This window comes from Neofelis nebulosa, chromosome 3 (genome assembly GCF_028018385.1).
Source record: "Neofelis nebulosa isolate mNeoNeb1 chromosome 3, mNeoNeb1.pri, whole genome shotgun sequence".
NCBI lineage: Eukaryota > Metazoa > Chordata > Mammalia > Carnivora > Felidae > Neofelis > Neofelis nebulosa.
Genome location: NC_080784.1, coordinates 191,081,422 through 191,102,888, shown reverse-complemented (window position 1 = coordinate 191,102,888; position 21,467 = coordinate 191,081,422). Strand labels below are relative to the sequence as shown.

The 21,467-nt window shown below is 37.3% G+C and overlaps 1 protein-coding gene across 9 annotated transcripts in view; it reads left to right on the top strand.

The window, feature by feature from the left end:
• The window catches only part of SLIT2 (slit guidance ligand 2), a 374,128-nt gene that overhangs the window by 321,650 nt on the left and 31,011 nt on the right, over positions 1-21,467 (top strand). For 6 of the 9 annotated variants that reach the window (XM_058722984.1, XM_058722982.1, XM_058722983.1 and 3 more), the window contains 2 exons: positions 1,648-1,787; positions 5,929-5,955. In XM_058722984.1, coding sequence (XP_058578967.1) covers positions 1,648-1,787; positions 5,929-5,955 — 167 coding nt within the window. The remainder of the gene's footprint in view (positions 1-1,647; positions 1,788-5,928; positions 5,956-21,467) is intronic. The other 3 variants (XM_058722986.1, XM_058722985.1, XM_058722979.1) reach the window with 1 other exon arrangement.

Below are 21,467 nucleotides of genomic sequence, written 5' to 3'. Positions count from 1 at the left end.
AGATATTGTAATATGAAAAACAAACGTTACAGTATTCCCAACTCGGGATGCTATAAAATCAAGAATTTTTAAACATATGCACATGCATGCGTTATGATTCATATAGTCAGATTAGGTCAAGACAGAGTAGTAGCTCTATTATGCTAATTAATAGCCAATAGTCTCCTACTTCAAGATGCATATTCATCTGTTTTGTGTATTGCTTTCACAGACAGTGTGTAATGATAAGACATAGGTCCCACTGGAACAGAAAATTAATGATTCATTTCCAGGCCACAAAATGAGTAGACAAACATGCTGTGAACATTTTTAATCTGGACTTATTTAATCATACAGTACAATTACTTCAGATGTACTTCATGAATTATGAAATAGAGTTCTTATAATGACAGTAATAATTTCACATAAGAATGTTAATCTACTACATAGCTTGTTAGAAATATCACTTTTTACAGTAAGTATTCTTCATTTCTGCATTCTCTTATGAAATGGTCTCTTTTTCCAGTAAGACTTTACTCAAAGATTATCCTGATACCTATTGAAAATAAATGTACAATATTTTATGTCATTGAAAAATATAGTATTTGTTGAGACTTAAAGAGAACATTTACATTTTATAATGACAAGGAAGTTGTAATTTTATTTTCAGATTTTTTTTTTTTTTTTTTTTTTTTTTTTGCTTTGAGATATGGAAGACATTACTGCTAGGATATAAAGTGTTGTAATTTTTTTTTCTTTATTTTATTTAATGTCTATTTACCTTTGAGAGAGAGAAAGAGAGAGAGCGTGAGCAGCGCAGGGGCAGAGAGAGAGGGAGACACAAAATTCAAAGCAGCCTCTAGGCTCTGAGCTGTCAGCACAGAGCCCTACATGAGGCTCTAACTCATGGACCTCAAGCTCATGACCTAAGCTGAGTGGGACACTTAACCAACTAAGCCACCCAGGCACCGGAAAGTGGTGTAATTTTTAAAGTCAGAACCGGGGCTTCTGGGTGGCTTAGTGTGTTAAGTATCTGACTTCGGCTCAGGTCATGATCTCATGGTTCATAGGTTTGAGCCCTGCATTGCGCTCATTGCTGACAGCTCAGAGTCTGGAGCCTGCTTCAGGTTCTGTGCTAGCTGTTTCTCTGTCCCTCCCCTGCTCACGCTCTCTCCCCCTCTCTCTCTCTCAAAACTAAATAAACATTAAAAAAAATTTAATGTCAGACCCAGTTGCTCCTCATTAATGAGCAGAGAAGCATGAATCATTTTATTAGAGCACAACTTGAGATCAATGTATCTAGGGCTGTAAACCTTGCTTGTGTTTTAGACCTGCAAATACATTGGATATATTGACTTATAGGACTATGGGGCTGTTTGCCATCTTGCAGCCGGCAAAGCTTCTCTTTTTTCAAATTGTTTCTGATTTGGGGGATACTACTTTAAACTCATGCCTACTACATGTCTTTTAAAAGTACTTTAAAGTTTAATTTCTTAACAGTTAAAATGTCTGTAATGGATGAGCATGTTTAGCTTTTTTCAGTATTTAGACTATATAGTTCTAAATGCACCAAGGACGTGCTTTTTTGTTCTGTTTTATTTTCGGTTTTTTTTTGTTGTTTTTGTTTTTTTTTTTTTTTTTTTTGGTCTTTTCTCCCCTGGTGTTCAGGTGTATTTGTGCTGATGGATTTGAAGGAGAAAATTGTGAAGTCAATGTTGATGACTGTGAAGATAACGATTGTGAAAATAACTCTACGTGCGTCGATGGAATTAACAACTACACGTGCCTTTGCCCACCTGAGTACACAGGTAAGGAGAAGCGAAAATGCTGTGCCATCAGTAGTGTACCTGTTTGAAAGCATCAGTGGCCCTGTGTCGTATGCATATAGTAAGCATTGTATTATTCCATAACCGGTAGGTGTTTTGAAAATTAGATGTAATGTGAATAACAGACAAAAATGGTTTGGATCAACCAAATAAAAGATGCAGCAAGTTCAAACCACAGACATCTACATAAAGTCATGGTACCCAGCAAAAGTTACCATTCTGAAGCTTTTATTCCCACAACTGTAAAGCATTTTCACGTAAAGCACCTCTCCTGTGCAAACCAACCCACCAATACATATGGAAAAGAGGCCACTTTTTCACAGTCAAAACACAATTAAGCATTTGAGATTACTTGTGTCCCTAGGTGTTTCTTCACTAGTGAGTGTTTTCCTCTAGTAACTCCTGTCCTTCAAAACAAAACAGAATCAGGAAGATATCGAGCACATTGGATAATCTCATGATTATCGCCTTTTTCCTGACGTTTCGTATCTTAAGGTGATAAATTTCATAACTCTGTCTGAACTGATAAACTTCCCTGCACAAACCAATTTGCTATAAAGGCAACGTCAAGTTTCGGCTAACCCTGTTATGTCAATATATCTGTTTTGATGGATTTTTGTGGCTATGAATAAGAAGTGAAATAGTTGCTATCTCGTTTCCTTAATAAACCACTTAGTTTTAAAGTTGATGGAGAAAAGAGAATGTTACACATTCGATTTACAAGGAAAGATGGGGAAGTAGATTCTGTGACTGTGTTCACAGTTACCATTTTCATTTTGATGGGCATTTTTCATTAACTATGTATTTCCATATGATTCAATACATAGTTAAGAATATCAGAGGATAAGATAACTGGGTAGATGACTGAGGTTAACATCTCTAAACATGAAAAGATGAGAGCACATCTGTATGATTCACTTTCCCAGAGACTTGTCAGGGTAGCCTTGAAATGTAAGCTTTATGGAATACTCAAACTTTGCATTTCAATAAGTACTTTTCCTGATGGGAAAATGCTAGATAAAATACAAGCATTCTATTTTGACATCCCAGATTTGTTTGAGTGCCTTTGAACCTGCCTTTTCCATATTTGTTTGTTTTGGGTTTTTTTTTTTTTTTCACACCAGTGAAGCATCTGATGTCATATAGTGTAATATACTAAGTTTCCAGTAGGAATTTGAACATGTTGTATCATAATTGTTCTATTACATATATGCAGCCTTGGACCCCTTAGTGACTAGTTTGAATTCTTTGATATTTCACATTAATAAAGGATAGCAAATATATTCAACAAGTACCCATTCTAAAATGGTTGGGAAGTGTAGGTGCTACATAGCTTTGACATTCACACTAATATTACTTGTGTCACACCTCAGAGAGTTGCCAATGGCGTGCATGCACAGACAGATCCTAGGGCCCTTGGAGCTACCCTGAGAATTTGAGTTTTCTTGGCTGAGCTAACTTAGACTTGAACAAGAAGCCCGATGTTTGCACTAAAATCTGTTACCTAGTACCTTCTTAGGAGAGAGAAGTTCTGTTTTCCTCTCATTGTTCTAATCATTATCTTAAGGGCTTAATTTTGGAAGCCTCTTGAAACTAACCTCCACTTGACCAGGCTAAACTGGACCTAAGCATTTCAAGCACATTTGGATTAGCCAGTGTGCTCCTGAGCACAGAGACCAAGGTTTTATCTATATGCCCTGATGAAAACTGAGGCTTGAAAGCACTTTGTATTCAGGTTCTTAGATGCCTTTTTTATGATAATTTACAGAAGGTGGCAAACTCTTCTCAGTTGGTTTGGAGAGGGGTCCACCGGCTTTGGCTTTAGATTTGCTGTATCTTATTTCTTACCCATTTCTTTTGAGTCTTCACCTTACCTTCTCTCCCAAGCTTCCTTCCTGTACCTTCTCCTCTTGATCACGTTTTCTCCATCCTAAGTGATCCAGTTCACTGCAACTTCCTCTAGAAGTGTTATGAAGCCTCATTTTCCCCGTGTCAGATCTCTTTTTATGAAACGCATCAAAAAACCCCAAAGTTTAGCAAAACCACTTTTTAGCCAAAATGTGACATCTATAAAGGCCATCATGTGGGAACCTGCCATGACTGTCTGTCCAGAATCACCGTTCTCAACAAGAACTGAGACTCTTAGATGTTTTTAGTCATAGCTATTGCAAATACTGGTTTGCCTTAATTTGGGCAAAGAATTAACAAAAATACTGAACTCAGTAGAAAGCTCACAGTGTACAAAACATGGAGATATTACCACTGTCACTGGGCTGGGTCTTGGGGACAACAAGGAGTTTGACAGTTGGCATTAGAGCAGATATCTAAACTGGGCACATACTCACCCATTAGCTGTAGTATTTTGGTCCACATGTGAAGTGAGCTCATTTACAAAATATCAAGCAACCATCTGCAGATTTTGAAATGAGTGGCACATAAGTGGCCTTTAATTATAGGAAGTATAAATTGGACTCTAGAGTTTCATATCACACTTCATCCAAGCCTGCAGTTAGGGAGGATTTTTTTTTTTTTTTTTTAGTAATGTGGCTATATTGTTTCAGATTTAAGTTTGGAATCTGATTAATGAGTATGAGACCTGGGAAGAGAAACCGTGCTGTGCTCAGGGAATATAATCATGTTGTCATTGTTTAAAAATCACTCAAGTCAGAAGTTGCTTTTCTGTTTGGAGATGTTTTACTCTGTACCCCCAGAGGCAAACAATGAGAAAGTGAACTGGTTAGTAGGAACAAATAAAACTTCATGGGAAAAGGTTGTAAATTATTATGGTGAAAGGCTTTACCTTTGGCACCTGTGTCAAGACTCAGAAATGGACATCACGTTGCTAACGGAGGAAATTCAAAGACCCGAAAGCAGTCTGACAGAGAACTTACTGTGTGATGGGTAGGCTGTACGATAGAATGAACTGCCATTGGGAAATTAAATTTATTTAAGCCCTTGTGACCAAAACACCACAGTAAATAGTGATTGATTTATTAGAGGAGAAAACTCTCCGTTCTTTCCTGCTGCAGGGATTGACAACATAATTTTTAAGGGTCAATATTGTTTTTTATTATCTAATCTTTGCAATACTTTCCCCACCTGGGTTACCAAAACTATTCTTTTCTACCTAACTCAAGCCATCCTCTGTCCTTCTAGTTGCATAATATGACTGTTGCTTGCTAGTATTTTTCAGAGGATTAATTTTTGGAAATTTTAATTCACTGTGATTTTAAATTAAATTTTAAGGATTTTAAATTTAAATGCTAAGGATTCAGGAAGTAGGACTCTGGAATAATTAAATAATTTAAAAATTCAGTCTGGGGTGTTAATTTCAGCTTGCAAAATTGTTTTTGTTTTTAATCATTATTATATCCTTCCTAAAAAGAGTGCATATCTTGGAGGTATATTTTTATGGAATTCCTCAAGTTATAAATTAGAAAGTATATTAGCTCAAAACCTAGAAAAATGAAAATTGTGTATATAGCATCCCTGCAAAGCTGAAAAACTTGACACTTATTCTCAAGCTCTGGTATGAGCTTAGTTGTTTGAATCGAAAAATATGTTTTCGCATGTTTCCTAAGAGTCAGAACCCTGGATCAGCTACGTCAAGACTATGCTTCCTCACACTATTCTCATGGGACCATATACAAAGATGACACAAAGTTGGTCTCAGTATAAACCATGGTATTACTTAATGGGATGACATCAGTTCAGGAAATGAAAGCTTCCATACAAATTGGGCATGTAAGGACTTAGAAAGTATTTTGTGGAAAATATTCAGACCATTTTAGCTTTTCCATTTTGTGCCATTATTTCTTCATTTTCCGAACCTCCGATGCCCACACACAAACCATGAAGTGCACGTCTTAAAAAGTAAACCTGCTGGTTGTTAAATGAACTCGTTGAGATGCAGACCTCTCGCTGCCTGGGATGGCATTTACCTTTTGCCTCATTTACTCCATGTTTGTGCGTGTGGCCCTGCCGTAGGTAAGAAATCTGAGCCTTGCTTTACTTTGCTCTCACCCTTGGCTTCTCTGTTAATGCCGCACATTGGCTTCGTGTGCTCTGCTGTTGTATTGCAATGTAAAAAGTCTTTTGTCTCTTCTGTCTTTGTCGCTGCCAGCTGCTAATCTGAATGAGGTGGAAAAAGGTTAGTTGCCTTTTAAGTCTACTATGATTTTCATTTTAGTTTCCCTTTTTTCTTTTAAAGCTACACAGATGTTATTGTGTGTACACGGTAAAAAGACTGTTGACAAAATCTGAAACCAGTATCTCAAATCAGTCATTCAGATCCTTGCCATACACATAGCTATGCCAAACACTGTAAAAAGGGCATCTGAAGTGCACTTCACCAATTTCCAGAAGGCTCTGAAAGAAATTCTCTGGGAAGAAGGGGTGGCTAAAAAGAAAGATGAATGTTTTCTACTTCCTACTTGTCTGTATGCTTTTACTCTTTAAAGATACCACAAACATGAATTACTTTTACAATGGAAAACATAGGTCATTCAGTACAGAGATAGGGTGTAGATATAAAAATTTTTTAATAGTGGGAATTTTCCCATGACATTAAACTAACACCTTTAGTAATTTGAAACATGTAAAATACTGGAAGATGTTTGTATTTATTAAAACATTTTATGAAATAAATATTACAAAGCCCAAGAGGTTGATTTTGAGAGTCGCATTGTCAAACACAGTATAAAATGTCATAACTACTAGGCAGTATTTTTATTTATTTATTTATTTTTAATTTTTTTTTAGCATTTATTTATTTTTGAGACAGAGAGAGACAAAGCATGAACGGGGGAGGGTCAGAGAGAGGGAGACACAGAATCTGAAACAGGCTCCAGGCTCTGAGCTCTCAGCACAGAGCCTGATGCAGGGCTCGAACTCACAGACCACGAGACCATGACCTGGGCCTAAGTCGGCCACTTAACCGACTGAGCCACCCAGGCGCCCCTACTAGGCAGTATTTTTAAAGTGTAAAAAGACCTATATCTAATCATAGACATCAATATGGTCCAAATAGATCCCCCAAAACATCAGGGCCCAGGAAAGGAAGTCCTAGAGTAATTAGGGTGATAGGCATTTCTGGAGAATTATCATGAAATCTTCGTGAAATTTTAGCTTGAAGATTCAGAATTATTACTAATAACATTGGATTTTTACTCATTCAGCAGATTGGATGTTTTCAAGTGTCATGTGTAGGCACAGTGTCCTAAAAACACAATATGTGCTTGTCTTGACATTTCTGATTATATGTGAAACATTTGCAGTAGGATAAGGCTAACATAGAATGCATTATATAACAGCTCTCTTTGTCTCTGCTTGCTAAGGACTCCATTGTTTTTTCTGTTGCATTATCCAGGTGATATGCTGTGTTTGGTCACTTACTCTTACTACGTACAGAGTTAAGTTGAAAACATGAAAAAAAAATGGCTTCATATTTTAGAATGTTAAAATATAGCCTGTGCAGCTCTCTGAAGATTAACGAATCCAATAACATCCTTGATCAGATGTCATCTTTTCTTTTTAAAAGTACTAAAGTAATTGGTGGTCTGGGGCAGGGATGTTTAGTGTTTGCTTCTATCTCAGAGTAATAATAGCAATTGTTCTGTTATAGGAATATACCATAAATAGTTATATATACTCTGAGGAACAAGGTTGGCAGTGTGATAGTATTTTAAATCACCATGTGGTTTCCTATGTTGACTAAATTTCATGCTTATGTTTATAAAAGATGCCTTCTCTTTCCAAGAATCTCCTGCTGAGTGAATTTGCTTTGAAAAGCACTCAAACTTTGCTCTATTTTTTAACCCAAAACTTCACAAGAAATTAAATTTCAACTTCTTTATAGCAGACAGCAACTTTCTTAAATAAAAAGAAGCTCCATAATTAGGTGACATATTGTTAATTGAAAAGAACGCTGTAGATGTGAACAATAAAAATTTAAGCAATAACTTGTATAAAAGATGAGAAAACACTTACCCGAGGATGCACACCTTATAAGTAGGGATCTGAATGTAAACCAATGTCTAACTGACCCCAAGGCATGCACTGGGATTTGGGGTGGGGAGGCTTCCACTGGAATCAATTCCTTCATATCTGCTGCTATCTTCCAGGCCTGGAACCATTTCCCATCACTCAGTGGCTCTGCCTAATTGTTTGTGATAAACAAGCTTTTCTTCTGCTGTCTCTTCAGTTCTCTGTACATAAGTGTCTTTCATGTGCATTTGAAAAGAATAAAGCTGTAGCCACAAAATTCAAATGAAGGCAAACAATCTATTTTATCCACAAGTTAAAAAAAAAAAAAAAAGACAGTGCCTAATCAATGCCTGCAAAACTATTTCCCCTGATTTTTAGGCTACCTCCTTCCATATAAGGCAGGTGGGGTACTGATGAATTTTTGTAGCTAAGGGGAAAAGTTCAGATTTCTTATCCTTATAGTTAATATTATCAACTCTGGGATCTCTGGCAGTCTTTTTTTTTTTTTTTTTTTTTCTGGGAAACAAGGATAATGACATCTGTCCCACCTCACATCCATGCCTGAGAATAACATGGAAGAATGTATGGAACAACACCTTACAGTGTTAAATATCTATACTCCAGAAACCTCAGGGGCTGCCATTCCTAATGGCATTAAGAATCCTTAAGGGAATTTTGATAAAGAAATTCCTACCTAAAGTAGATTATATGCATAATATATTCTTCCCATATTTTTCAGTACTTTCTTTCTTTTTTTTTTTCAACTCTTTCTCTATATATACATTACATGATTTGGTTAGTTTCTGCATTACAAAATTTACATGTTCTTTACATACCTCTATATTTTCTGATCTCCACAATCTGTGTATTACTTTATTTTTTATTTTTATTTATTTATTTTTTAATATAATTTATTGTTTGGGGGTAGACTCCTGTGATTCATCGCTTACATACAACACCCAGTGCTCATCCCAACAAGTGCCCTCCTCAATGTTTATAGCACCTCTTTCAACAATAGCCAAATTATGGAAAGAGCCCAAATGTCCATCAACTGATGAATGGATAAAGTACTATCTTCAAATTATTATTTTGTAATTCTGTTTTCCATGCACATTTCAAATGGAAAGACTTCAGAAATAAGTCTCTGGTTCTCTTTACCCACTTGACTTGAAGTATAAGGAAATAATGAATGCTGAAGAGCTCTTGGATTTGACTGGGTTTTTTTTCTTTTTTTTTTTTTTAGGTTTTGTTATATTTTTAAAATTTTTATGATCCTTAATAATAGTGATTGCCTGTTATTAATTCTGCCTCAAGATGTTTAAGGTCTTTGTTTCAAGATCAATATAGTTGCAATCACGCTTGCAGTCTGTTTTTTGTTTGTTGGGTGGTTTTTGGTTGTTTTGTTTTTGTTTTTTGGTTCTCTTATATCATCTTACTTTATTTTTAATTTTTTTCTTTCACTATTTTTTTTTTAATTTTTTTTTTTTTAATGTTTTTTATTTATTTTTGGGACAGACAGAGACAGAGCATGAACGGGGGAGGGGCAGAGAGAGAGGGAGACACAGAATCGGAAACAGGCTCGGAGCCATCAGCCCAGAGCCCGACGCGGGGCTCGAACTCACGGACCGCGAGATCGTGACCTGGCTGAAGTCGGACGCTTAACCGACTGTGCCACCCAGGCGCCCCTTACTATTTTTTTTTAATATAATTTATTGTCAAGTTGACTAACATACAGTGTGTACAGTGTGCTCTTGGTTTGGGGGCTCAATTCCCGTTATTCTGCAGTCTGTTTTAATAGAATACTCTGGCAGCCTAACAAGATTGTGTGGTTTGCTTTCATCTTCCTACCTTTCAACACCAGGTCCTACTTGCTCTTTAGTTAGTAGGCAAGGCCCACTGAGCCCAAAACAACAGTTTAACTTAACCAAGCCTTATTCAATCTAGTTTGGATTTATTTATCTTGAATATAAGTGTTAAATATTTCTAAGGTTTCAGTAGTTGTTGGGATTGGCCACATTATTTGACACCAGTGTTCTAAAGAGGAAGTACTGAAAAATACCTCCTTTTCTGTTTATTTTCAGGGGAGGTAAATTTTTCATTTTAAAAACTCAAAGATGTTTAAAAATACCTTATGCTGGACACTGTGCTAAGCATCAAACGTGACTTTTTTAAATGCATAAAACATCTACTAGGCAAACTCTTTGGCTTTGATTCTGTACTTCAAGTTCAAATTGGGTCAGTTATTTCACCAGTACAAAGCCATCATCTCTCATATCCCAAGAAAGTGGACAGCATAATATGGTTCCTTTACTAGTTGATAAGTGAAGATAATCTTTTTCTGAATGAAGACTAATCAAACTTTCTGGCAAACAAAACATGATGGAGCAACCCCTTTCGTATTATTTAGAACAAAAGCGAGAACAGAAGATGATTTTCCTTGTTTGAAATATCTTATCCAAATGCATAGAGTATTTTCCTGAGCCTTCCTACTTTGAAGTATGATTCACTTTATCTCATGATGTTACTTTGTGGCAATTATCCCTTCTGCCCATGGTCCATTTTGCACACCTTTTGCACACAAAGGACATTTATCAGTGACTATTGGATCTTCAAGAATTCACAACCCCTCAATATCTTTTCATTATATTTCTGTACAAACCAGTGGATTTAATTAAGTTTAGAGAAGTGGGAATGATCTGAGTACTTTATTCATCATATTTTAGAGGTCAATGGACTTTCTAATTGATAGGACAGATTTCAGTATAGTGAGCACAAATAAGAAAGCATCATATTATTAAAAAGGATCCTCAGGAAGAGTTGGCTCTTTGAAAAAAATTAGAAGAAATAACAGCACACTCTTAGTGATGAATACAGTCAATTATTACCATCACCATTGATAAGGATACTGAATATTCAGATCAGAGACTGGGCATCTGTTCATGTTAATATGCTCTGGTGCCTGGGATTATAACCTTGAGCAGAAGATGTAACAAAGAGAGCTGGACTGGTTCTGCAAAAGAGGAGAAAATAGAAATGTTTTTCCTGCAGGTGTAGTTCAATTAACAGGTCCTGGGATGACTCCCAGAATCCCATCAACTGTGTCCACCCTCTTCTCAGTTTATCCATCTCCTTGCTACACTGAAAGATCTGTAAGAGGAGAGAGAATGCGTTTGTTTTTTTTTTAAATAGGAATAAAGAACAAATGGGAAATACACAAATTTTTATAGGAATTGGATGGAATTTTAAAATTTTGGTAATGAGAAACATTCAGATCCTTTTATCTTCCCTTTCTCAAACATGTCACTTAAGTACTGACACTCACACTCCTACCATTCCTGAGTTCACCCTTTCTGTTTCCAACTGGAACCATCATTATTTGGCAGATGAGATTATACAGATACCAAAGAGTCCACCAGGCTGTGCATCCAGTCCCGCCTGCAAAAACAATCCCTCAGGCTGGGATCTCAGAACACAAATCTGCTACTGATTTTCCTTATTCTCTGCTCTGCCTTAGGTTGTTCTTCATATCTCTGGGTCTCCTTCATTAATGTGTTTAAAGGTTTTTGTTGTTTGTTTGTTTGTTTGTTTGTTTGTTTGTTTTTTCCCTTGCAGCACTTGGGTGGCTCAGTTGGTTGAGCGTCAGACTTCGGCTCAGGTCATGATCTCACAGTTCCTGGGTTTGAGCCCCGCATCAGGCTCTGTGCTGACAGCTCAGAGCCTGGAGCCTGTTTCAGATTCTGTTTCTGCCTCTCCCTCTCTGCCCCTCCCCCATTCTCACTCTGTCTCTGTGTGTCTCTCTCTCTTTCAAAAATAAACATTAAAAAAAATTAAAGTTTTTTTTCCCTTGAAAAGCAATCAAATAAGTGCCATCTTTCACATTTTTCGGCAGCCATCGAGCATCTAGTTTGTGCCAGGCAACTTGCAGGTTACTGTTTTGGATACCTTCCCTTGCTGCACCAGTTCAAATAAGATAAAATGGTTACCAATCATTCAGGATTTTCCTGAGCCAAGCAAGAACTCAAAATGCAAATATTTGAACAATGATGCGCTTGACCCCCCAAAACTCTGTGTCCTGGGGATTCTATAAGGAATTCAACTAGATTTCCTCCCCTGTCACAAGTATATGTGAGAGTGTCATAACAGATTAAGTTTAACACCAGAATTCTGGTTCAGTTATTCAGATTGCTGTCATAAGTTCCTTTGCTATTATTGTCAATATTAATGATCCTTTTGCATTTAAAAAAAAAAAAAAACTCGTTTCGTAAGAATTTATAAATAGGAACAAGAACAGCCTGCAGTTTCAGCCCCAGAACCCTCCTCTCCCCCTTCATACACCCAGGATTCCCAGAACGGACTCTGAGATTGTTTTTTCTGTCTCAGAGAAAAAAGAAACTAAATCTGATTATGTTAGCAAAAAACTAGCAACGGTTAAGTGTTCCAGCAATGCTGTGTACCCATATCTAAAACTGTTTTTCTTGTAGACATCCTCAACCTGCATTTATAACCTATAATTTAACTTTTGAAAATAGAAATGAGATACTTAATAATTCAAATGTACTTTTTCCTATTGCTTTATTGGTATAAAACGGAAATGTTTTTTGAAGTTTATTTATTTATTTTGAGAAAGAGAGAGTGCGAGCAGGGGAAGGGTAGAGAGAGAGGGAGAATTTCAAGCAGGCTCCATGCTGCCAGTGCATAGCCTGACCCTGGGCCCAAACCCACAAAACTGAGATCATGACCTGAGCTGAAATCAAGAGTCAGATGCTCAACCAACTGAGCCATCCAGGTGCCCCTAAAACAGATGAATAGTTTGGGGGCATCTGGGTGGCTCAGTTGGTTGCGTGTCTGACTTCTGCTCAGGTCATGATCTCATAGTTCGTGAGTTCAAGCCCTGCGTCAGGCTCTGTGCTGGCAGCTAGGAACCTGGAGCCTGCTTCAGATTCTCTGCCCATTTCTCTGTCCCCATTTCTCTGCCCCTTCCCTGCTCATGCTCTGTCTCTCTCTGTCTCTAAAAGATGAATAAACGTTAAAAAAAAAACAATTTTTTTTAAACAGATGAATATTTTAAGTAGAGTGAGTTGAAGTTGAAAAATTTCAGAAATCCTAATCCAGGGACCAAATAACCAACCTTGTTTCTGCTCAGCGGTCCTTGAGGTCTGAACAAGCCTAGGTGACACCTGCTGCTGCCCAGATTTCTTGGCAGGCAGACGTCAACTAATTGTACCCCCTACCCCTCCCACCCCGATAACTCTTCAAAAATGTCTTCTTAGTTTACTTTACCAAGACGAAAAATCCCATCAGGGGTACTAATGAATTGGGGACTATGTAGTAAAGTTTTTAATCCAGTTTCTAAGCCAGGATGCTGTCCATATTTTTTAAGTCATTTTTTTGAAAAAATATCTATTTTTGAGAGAGAATGCACAAGCAGGGAAGGGGCAGAGAGGGAGGGAGAGAAACAATCAGGCTCTCCACAGAGCCTGACATAGGGTTTGATCCCACCAACCAGAACCATGAGATCATGACCTGAGCCAAAATCAAGAGTCAGATGTGTAACCAAATGAGCCACCCAGGTGCCCCCAGTATGCTGTCCATATTTTAGTCACTAAATGAAACCCAAGGAATACTGGAAAATTAGGAGTCTTTTTTTCTTCTGTAATTTTTCCAGACTGTAACTTCTCCAGAGTAAGGACTTTATCATGCATTATCATGCATGTCCTTGAATCATTTTGTGGTTCTATCTCAAAATATTTCTTCTCAACATTTTATTATGAAAATTATTAAACTAAAGCAGCTTTGTATTTTGGTCAAATAAGAAATTCTCACACCAGGGTACATGTAAACTAATCCAATTATTAGTAGTTGATTTCCTTTTACACTATTCTTATTAGTTTCAGGAAACATTAATGTTAACTCCCACGAAATATATAGTATCTTCATTATTCATTGATTTGCCAAAGAATCACTATGGATAAAATTTTTCAACAGTGTCCTGAGTTAAACCAGTATTTTTTAAGAAAAGGCATATTTAAGAAATTTGAACGTGTGGGGGAAATGTAAATTATGATTAGTGACAAGATTCAACACAGGCATCCTCCACTTATCATGAGCTTTGATGTCTTTGACATAATTTAATAAATTATTATTATTGATTATTATTTTTAAGTAATAATAATATAGATACTTGGTAGTTATTATTAGTTGTTGCTTTCATTCAAAGTTCAAGCCCATCTCCCAATTCGTTGTAAAGTTGATGAAATAAGACATTGGACTCACTTTTCTCCCTCTCTACAAACACAGTAGTTTGGGATTCCCTTGGCCCTTGTCACCTTTGATACCCTAAAAGGAGGAGAATCTTCATTACCATCTGGGCAGCCTTCCCTGTTAGCGAGACCCTAACTGTTAACACCAGTTCCCCTTGGAGAGAGGCCCAAGGAACTGGTCCAAATTCACCCAGACACAGTGCTTTGCAGGGAGACTTCCAGCCCCGCAGCAAGTGTGGAGCCCACCTACTCTGCTGTGCTCTGCTGGACCTTGACTCTTTTGCAGTGCAGAGGTCATGGTCATGGGTTCCTCCCTCTCCTTGTGCATCACTTATTCCAGAATCTGTTAGAGAATCTCAGAGACCTAAAAGAAAATTTTAGGACAAGGAGAGGACAGCCACATGAAATGAAATAGGAATGCAAAAAGATAGGAGTCAAAAATAAAAAATGAAATATAGCATAAATTGAAAGTTTTATCCCCACTATAATTCTCTAATAATTTAGCATTTACCACCTATATTGGTTTGCTGTTACTGCTGTAACAAAGTACCACATAGTGGGTGGCTTAAACAACAGAAATTTAGTGACTCATGGTTCTGGAGGCTAAAAATCTGAAATTAAGGTGTCTGCAGGGTTGGTTCCTTTTGACTGTTCTGAGGGAACAATCCATGTGGGCCTTTCTCCTTGGCCTGTGGGGTCATCTTCTCCCTGTGTCTCTTCAATCTTTCCTCTATGCCATATGTTTCTTTCTTATAAGAACATCAGCCATAATGGATTAGGGCCCACCCTAATGATTTCATTTTAATTTCATTATCTCTGCAAAGATCCTATCTCTAAATAAGATCACATTCTGAGCTACCGGAGTATTCCAACATATCTTTTTTAGGAGACAGAGAGAGGGGACACAAATTAACCCATAACACCACATCACTGTATTTTAAACTCCTGATTTTGCCCCAGAAAACCTGGTCATTTCAAGTGTTCTCTATGTCACTGAAAAGTACTTCCAAATATATACATACCGGAAACCTAGAAGTCTGAGATGACTCCCTCTCTCTCCCCTATTCACATCCAATCCATCACGAATTCTCATAAATTCTGCTTCCCAAACATCTCTCCAGGCCATCCATCTCATCTACTGCCACCTAAGTGCAAGTTGAATCATCCATCATGTCCATTTTTTTCTGCCCTTTTGTGGTCCATCCTTCACTGGAACCAGAATGTTCTTTTTAAAGTGCAGGTATCATCTGGCCATCCTCCAACTTAAAAAGCCTTCAGTGGTACCCACTGCACGTTCTACCACATGGCCCCTGCCGGCCTCTGTGACCTCTTCTGGTGCCTTGTTTTCCCAGATTCACTCCCACTCTTTCAGAGCTGAGATTTTCCATGAATACAGCCTCCTACACAGAGCCTCTCCCCTGCTCTTCACTCTCCCCTCCCAGTGTAAATTCTTTAAAAACACTTCCCACATGGTCAGTCCCCCTCCTAAAGCACCATGACATCTTCCACTTGGCCTTTATCACACCAGCAATCTTATAACTACTTTGAAATTATTGACTAACATCTCTCTCCTCTTCCTCTCGTGTATAATCTCCATGAGAATAGGAATATAATTTTGTTGCTATTGTAATAGTTCACCCTTTTACTCCTATAGCACAGGCATTTCTTTTTTTATTTATTTTTTTTTTTTTTAATGTTGAATTTTGAGAGAGAGAGAGACAGAGACAGAGACAGTGCAACCAGGAGAGGGCAGAGAGAGGGAAACACAGAATCCAAAGTAGGCTTCAGGCTCTGAGCTGTCTTCACAGAGCCAACGCGGGGCTCAAACTCACGAACCATGAGATCACCACCTGAGCTGAAGCCGGATGCTTAACCGACTGAGCCACCCAGGCGCCCCTTAACACCGGTCTCTATACAAAGATGCCAGAAGTATAAATGAAGATAAAAGGAAGGGCCCCTGGTGTTCAAGAAGGAAGGAACATTAAAATCAGCTACATTCATAGATCTAAAATGAAGCAGGGGGCAAGGCTGACTGCAGGTACCCTTTCCCATAACAACCATCAAAGTGCATTGAGATTTCTGCCTCATTTCAATAAGATCACGAAATCACAACCTCAGAGGGCTCAGAGCACATACTGACACTTTGTTTTCACCACTGAATGCAATATGTTTTGAGCAGCTAACTTGCTACCTGCATTATCCATCTTTGTAGAAGCATTTTCCTTTGTGTGTGTGTGTGAGATTGTTTTAGAGCCACAGTTGACCTTGCACAATTTCAATTCCAGAAGATCATTTTACCAATGAAGAATTGGGGCCCAGAACAATAAAATAGTTCACTTTCCTGCAGCCAGACCACTGTCTTATACTGAGTAAGTTGTGGAGGGCCATTCCAAGCAATAACTCAGCGACCCAAATTTCATCTCACCCATTAAGAGTACTTACTCCCCGGTATCTCTTTATGCTGGCTCACCGCTCACTCCAAACAGAGCATCAATTCTGATGATCTTGCTTCTAGTGTTCCACTACAAGGTGACCATAACATTTATCATTCAAATGAAGTCATCGGTGTGAGTGCATGGGGACACTATTGGTAATTACCTTGAGACAACGGGTATCAACCAGGACTGTCCTAAGTAAGCCAGGATATATGGTCACATTACCACTACATCAAATTCCTCAGAAAAACCACATGTACAGGTGTTCAGTAAGTAGTGATTATATTTCCTCCTCGAGAGTGGGCTTTGAGGGGAGTGGGCATCACTCCTGCCTTGATCCCTTGCAGCTCATACTAGTGGAGCTGTAGAACCTGGCCATTTGCAACCCCACTGTCCCCCACACGGACCTGATAGACACAATCAGGAAGAAGCAATCCAAGAACTAGATGTCATCTTCTTACGAAAAAGACACCTGTTTACGAGATACAGTATTTTTTTTTTAATTTTTTTTAATGTTTATTTATTTTTGACAGAGAGAGAGAGAGAGAGAGAGACAGAGCATGAGCAGGGGAGGGGCAGAGAGAGAGGGAGACACAGAATCCAAAGCAAGCTCCAGGCACTGAGCTGTCAGCCCAGAGTCCGACGCGGGGCTTGAACCCACAGACTGCGAGATCATGACCTGAGCTGAAGTCGGACACTCAACCTACTGAGCCACCCAGGCGCCCCTTAGATACAGTGTTTTTTTTTTCACAAGTTATAGCACTTCATTCACTAACCTCTGTTTCTCTGAAGAAATAATGATAGGTTTCCTGGATGACCATTCTCCACTTCTTCTCCAAAACGTAGATATCACATGGACACACACACACACACACACACACACACACACACATCCACACACATCCCTTTTTAAATTCTCTCTCTCTCAGGGCACCTGGGTGGCTCAACAGATAAAGCGTCTGACTTTGGCTCAGGTCATGATCTTGTGGTTTGTGAGTTCAAGCCCCGCATCAGGCTCTGTACTGACAGCTCAAAGCCTAGAGCCTGTTTCGGATTCTGTGTCTCCCTCTCTCTCTGCTCCTTCCCTGCTCGGGCTGTCCCTCTCTCTCTCTCTCTCGCTCTCTCTCTCAAGAATAAACATTAAAAACATTTTTTTTTAATTCTCTTTCTCTCTCACACACACACAAAGCCTAAAATTGCAAGCATAAGGCAATTTAATTTACTCATCTGATTAGAAGTGAAATCATAAATGCCAGGCAACCATTTTGTTCCACGCCATTGCTTTGTCACTTGGGACTTTTAAGGGTACATACCTGAAAGCAAATAAAAAATAGGATTTCCTAGGATTTAGCAGAGTGGATTGGAGCCAAATTATGGAGTCAATGTTTGTCTAGGCCCCTGTATCTTGAGGGGTTCATGGGTACTGAGATTTAACCAGTATGCAACTACATTGCCCTTAACCACCCCAGTGATCTGACATATCTTTCCTACTTCCATGTTAAAAACACAAAGACCCGCTTACAGGATAACAGATTATAACATTAACTATGTGTAGTACAATAAAGAATGTTTCCACCTTTCCTTATCACCTCATATTTTATCATCTCAGGAGGAAAGGTAGCCATTGATGATATTATATCAGGCAGGCCCTGGAGCATCAAAAAAGCAAATACAGTTGCCTTATCTTCCATTATTTTTCCCTGATTTTTTCACTAATTTGGTACTAGCTCTGGTTACACATAGAAAGAAAGAAGGAAGGGAAAGGAAAGGAAAGGAAAGGAAAGGAAAGGAAAGGAAAGGAAAGGAAAGGAAAGGAAAGGAAGAAAGAAAAAGAAAGAAAGAAAGAAAGAAAGAAAGAAAGAAAGAAAGAAAGAAAGAAAGAAAGAAAGAAAGAAAAGAAAGAAAAGAAATACAGGGAAAGAAAAAAGAGAAAGAAAGAGAGAAGGAAATACAGGGAAAGAAAGAAAGAAAGAAAGAAAGAAAGAAAGAAAGAAAGAAAGAAAGAAAGAAAAAGAGAAAGACATGGAAAGAAAGAGTGAAGGAAGTACAGGGAAAGAAAGAAAAAGAAAGAAAGAAGGAGAAGCAAATACAGGGAAAGAAAGAAAAGAAAGAAAGAAAGAAAGAAAGAGAAAGAAAGAAAGAAAAGAAAGAAAGAAAGAAAGAAAGGAAGAAAGAAAGAAAGACAAGGAAAGAAGGAAGGAAGGGAAGGAAGGGAGGAAGGGAGGAAGGGCAGGCATAATGTTCACTCAATACTATAAGTTTTAGGAGAAATTTTCAATAGTAACTAAAAGCATATGAGTGAACTAATGTTAGTGCATTTTATTTCTGTTCTTCCTGGAAAACGAATGCAGCTTTCAAATGTCCAACTTTTCTTTACTTGTTGAGAAGTAGATCTAAACTTGTACATTTGTCTATGGATCTTGCTACAATTCCCATCTTATGCTCAGTTCTTGAGTTTCACCTCTGTGGGACAGTATTTGAACTTTAAAACTACCTTCACTCCAACACAGCAGAATCCAATATAATTTGAAAAAAATAAATAGTCCAATGAAAACATTTAATATTTGGCCAGAGGAAAGTTAAAGTAATGCTTAAAGGAAAGTCATAAGTACTTATTATTAATTATGGGTGACTAATTATTACCCATTGAACAGAAAATTGTCTAAATGCTAAATTGAAGTCCAAGTTGAATATAGGTCAACAAGATAGCACTCTTATCTTAAAAAAGCATGTATCTTTTTTCAATAACTATTATTTTAGTGTGTCATAACATCATACTTTATAGATAGGAAGGCAAATATGCCAAGAATACTGCTCTCAGTGCTCTTACAGTCAAAGAAAGGAAATGAGGTAAACACCAGTAATATCCAGCACATCCAAAACCATACAGCCCTGTGCCCTTTCCTTATTAAATGGTTGTCAGGAACATTAAGCAACTCCATATTTATACAGTGTTTGAAACTGTCTGGCACACAGCAGTAAACACTGTATAAATATTTATTAAGTCAATAAGTAAATTCATACAGTAGATGTGCCATAAGACAGGCACAGGCAAACATGAAATATAAAAATTGTAGATAGCTAACAAACTCATAAAGAGGGGACATATAATGGATGGAAAAATTGACAACAGAACTTATTAAAGTTATTAAAACAAAAGGAAACACCATTACCCCAGACCTGGAGCTGAGATAAATTCATAAAATCATAAATAGACACAGGAGACAAGAGTATAGGTTGCAAAATTTGGCTTTAAAAGTGAGTAATGGAATATAATATTTGTTAGTATTGTAATATTTGGTGACACTTAAAGGGAGACCGATCCTTTTTGAAATAATCAGCCCATCTTCACCAGAATCAAATGTGTAGTTATGTATTGGTCACAAAGAACTATCATACACAAGTTTAGCAATGATTAATATTGCTGCTGTGCTGTTCTTAGAAGATAGATTCCTTGCAAATTAAGGAACACTTCATATCGGTATAGCTTTTCACGTTCAAATTAGCATGTTTTGCCTTAAAGCTGTTAGAGAATGGCCAGTCTGTTTAGCCAACAGTGTCTTACAACCATCTCCTTTCTTCTTCCTTTCCACATCAAGTTTATGAAGAAACACCTGGTGGAGGAGAAAGGGTCAACTCTAATTTCTTCTCTTAAGAGATGAATTTCTCTTTGTAAATCCTTATGAACTGTGTGTGGTATAAGTCAGCTTGATTAGATTGGATTGAGCTGGGTTGGAGTGGATCTAAGTGACTAAGAAATCAAACATTTCCCCTTTTATAATTTTTAAAGCAATTTCTTACTGAGTATTGAGTGGAAAACAATATATATATATAATATATATTTTATGGTCAATATACAATATATACTTATTATATATATCTCATATGGTCCCTCTCTATCATCAGTTACTACAACCTACCTTGTCTATAGATTACTATAAACAACCTGTATCCAACCAAATAGGTTTGATTGGAAAATTCAAAATTATTTTCTCATGGTAGGCTGATAAATTATAATGAATAAATTCCATCAAGATGTATTACTTAAAATAATACTAACTGAAAGTGAAAAGCTTTATATAAACCCTGTTTAAAAGTGGCTCATCATTTATATGTTGTTAAAAACTTTTTGTATCACAAATCTAGAGACACAGACAACTTTCTTACAAAGAAGAAATCTATGAGACTTTCAATGTAATTAGTTCATTTTAAGAGACAGAAAAAAAAACTAACTTATCATACACCAAATTGACATAATAACTGACTACATTTATATATTTGCATCATGGATACAGATTCTTGAATATGCTACATTGAGTTGCTAAGCAACTCTTTCTACCAGTTAGCAAAGTTTTTCCTTAAAAGGATAGTCTTATAACAAAGGAATGTGTGTAAACTCCTGGTTTTTAAACAGTGCTGTTTAAATCCACACACTTTGAATGAATGAAAGTTCTAATAGTTTCTTGGAAATGAACAGCTGTCTGGATGTGTCACTTATCGCATATAACACAATTAAAAAGTGATTTAGAGGTAAGGTAGAAAAGGAGATGACTTTTAAATTTTGTATCTTCCTAGTTATTTATTATCTCCCACAGTGATTGGGAAAGTCTCACCAAAAATCATTATTTAGCCAAATATATCTGAAAATAAGATACGACCATATTATTTATATCTGAAGAAATTTCTTAAGAGATTCGCAGGTATGCAATTCACCATAAAGTGTCTAGAATCTGCATGGTTATGCTTTTAGTTCTCATTTATTGATAAAATTTGTTCTTTATGAGTTAACTGATACTCTGTCCAGATTGGTTCTCCTTTTGCTTTTTTCTTAGTGGATATAACTAAGGAGTAGTCTATTAGCCGTTGCAATTAAGTCATAAGAGAGAAACAACATCTTTTTCTTCCAGACTTTATGAGACCTTGGAGACTATGAAGATATGAGGATTAGTTTTCCAAACATAAAACCACAGAACGGGCCAGAC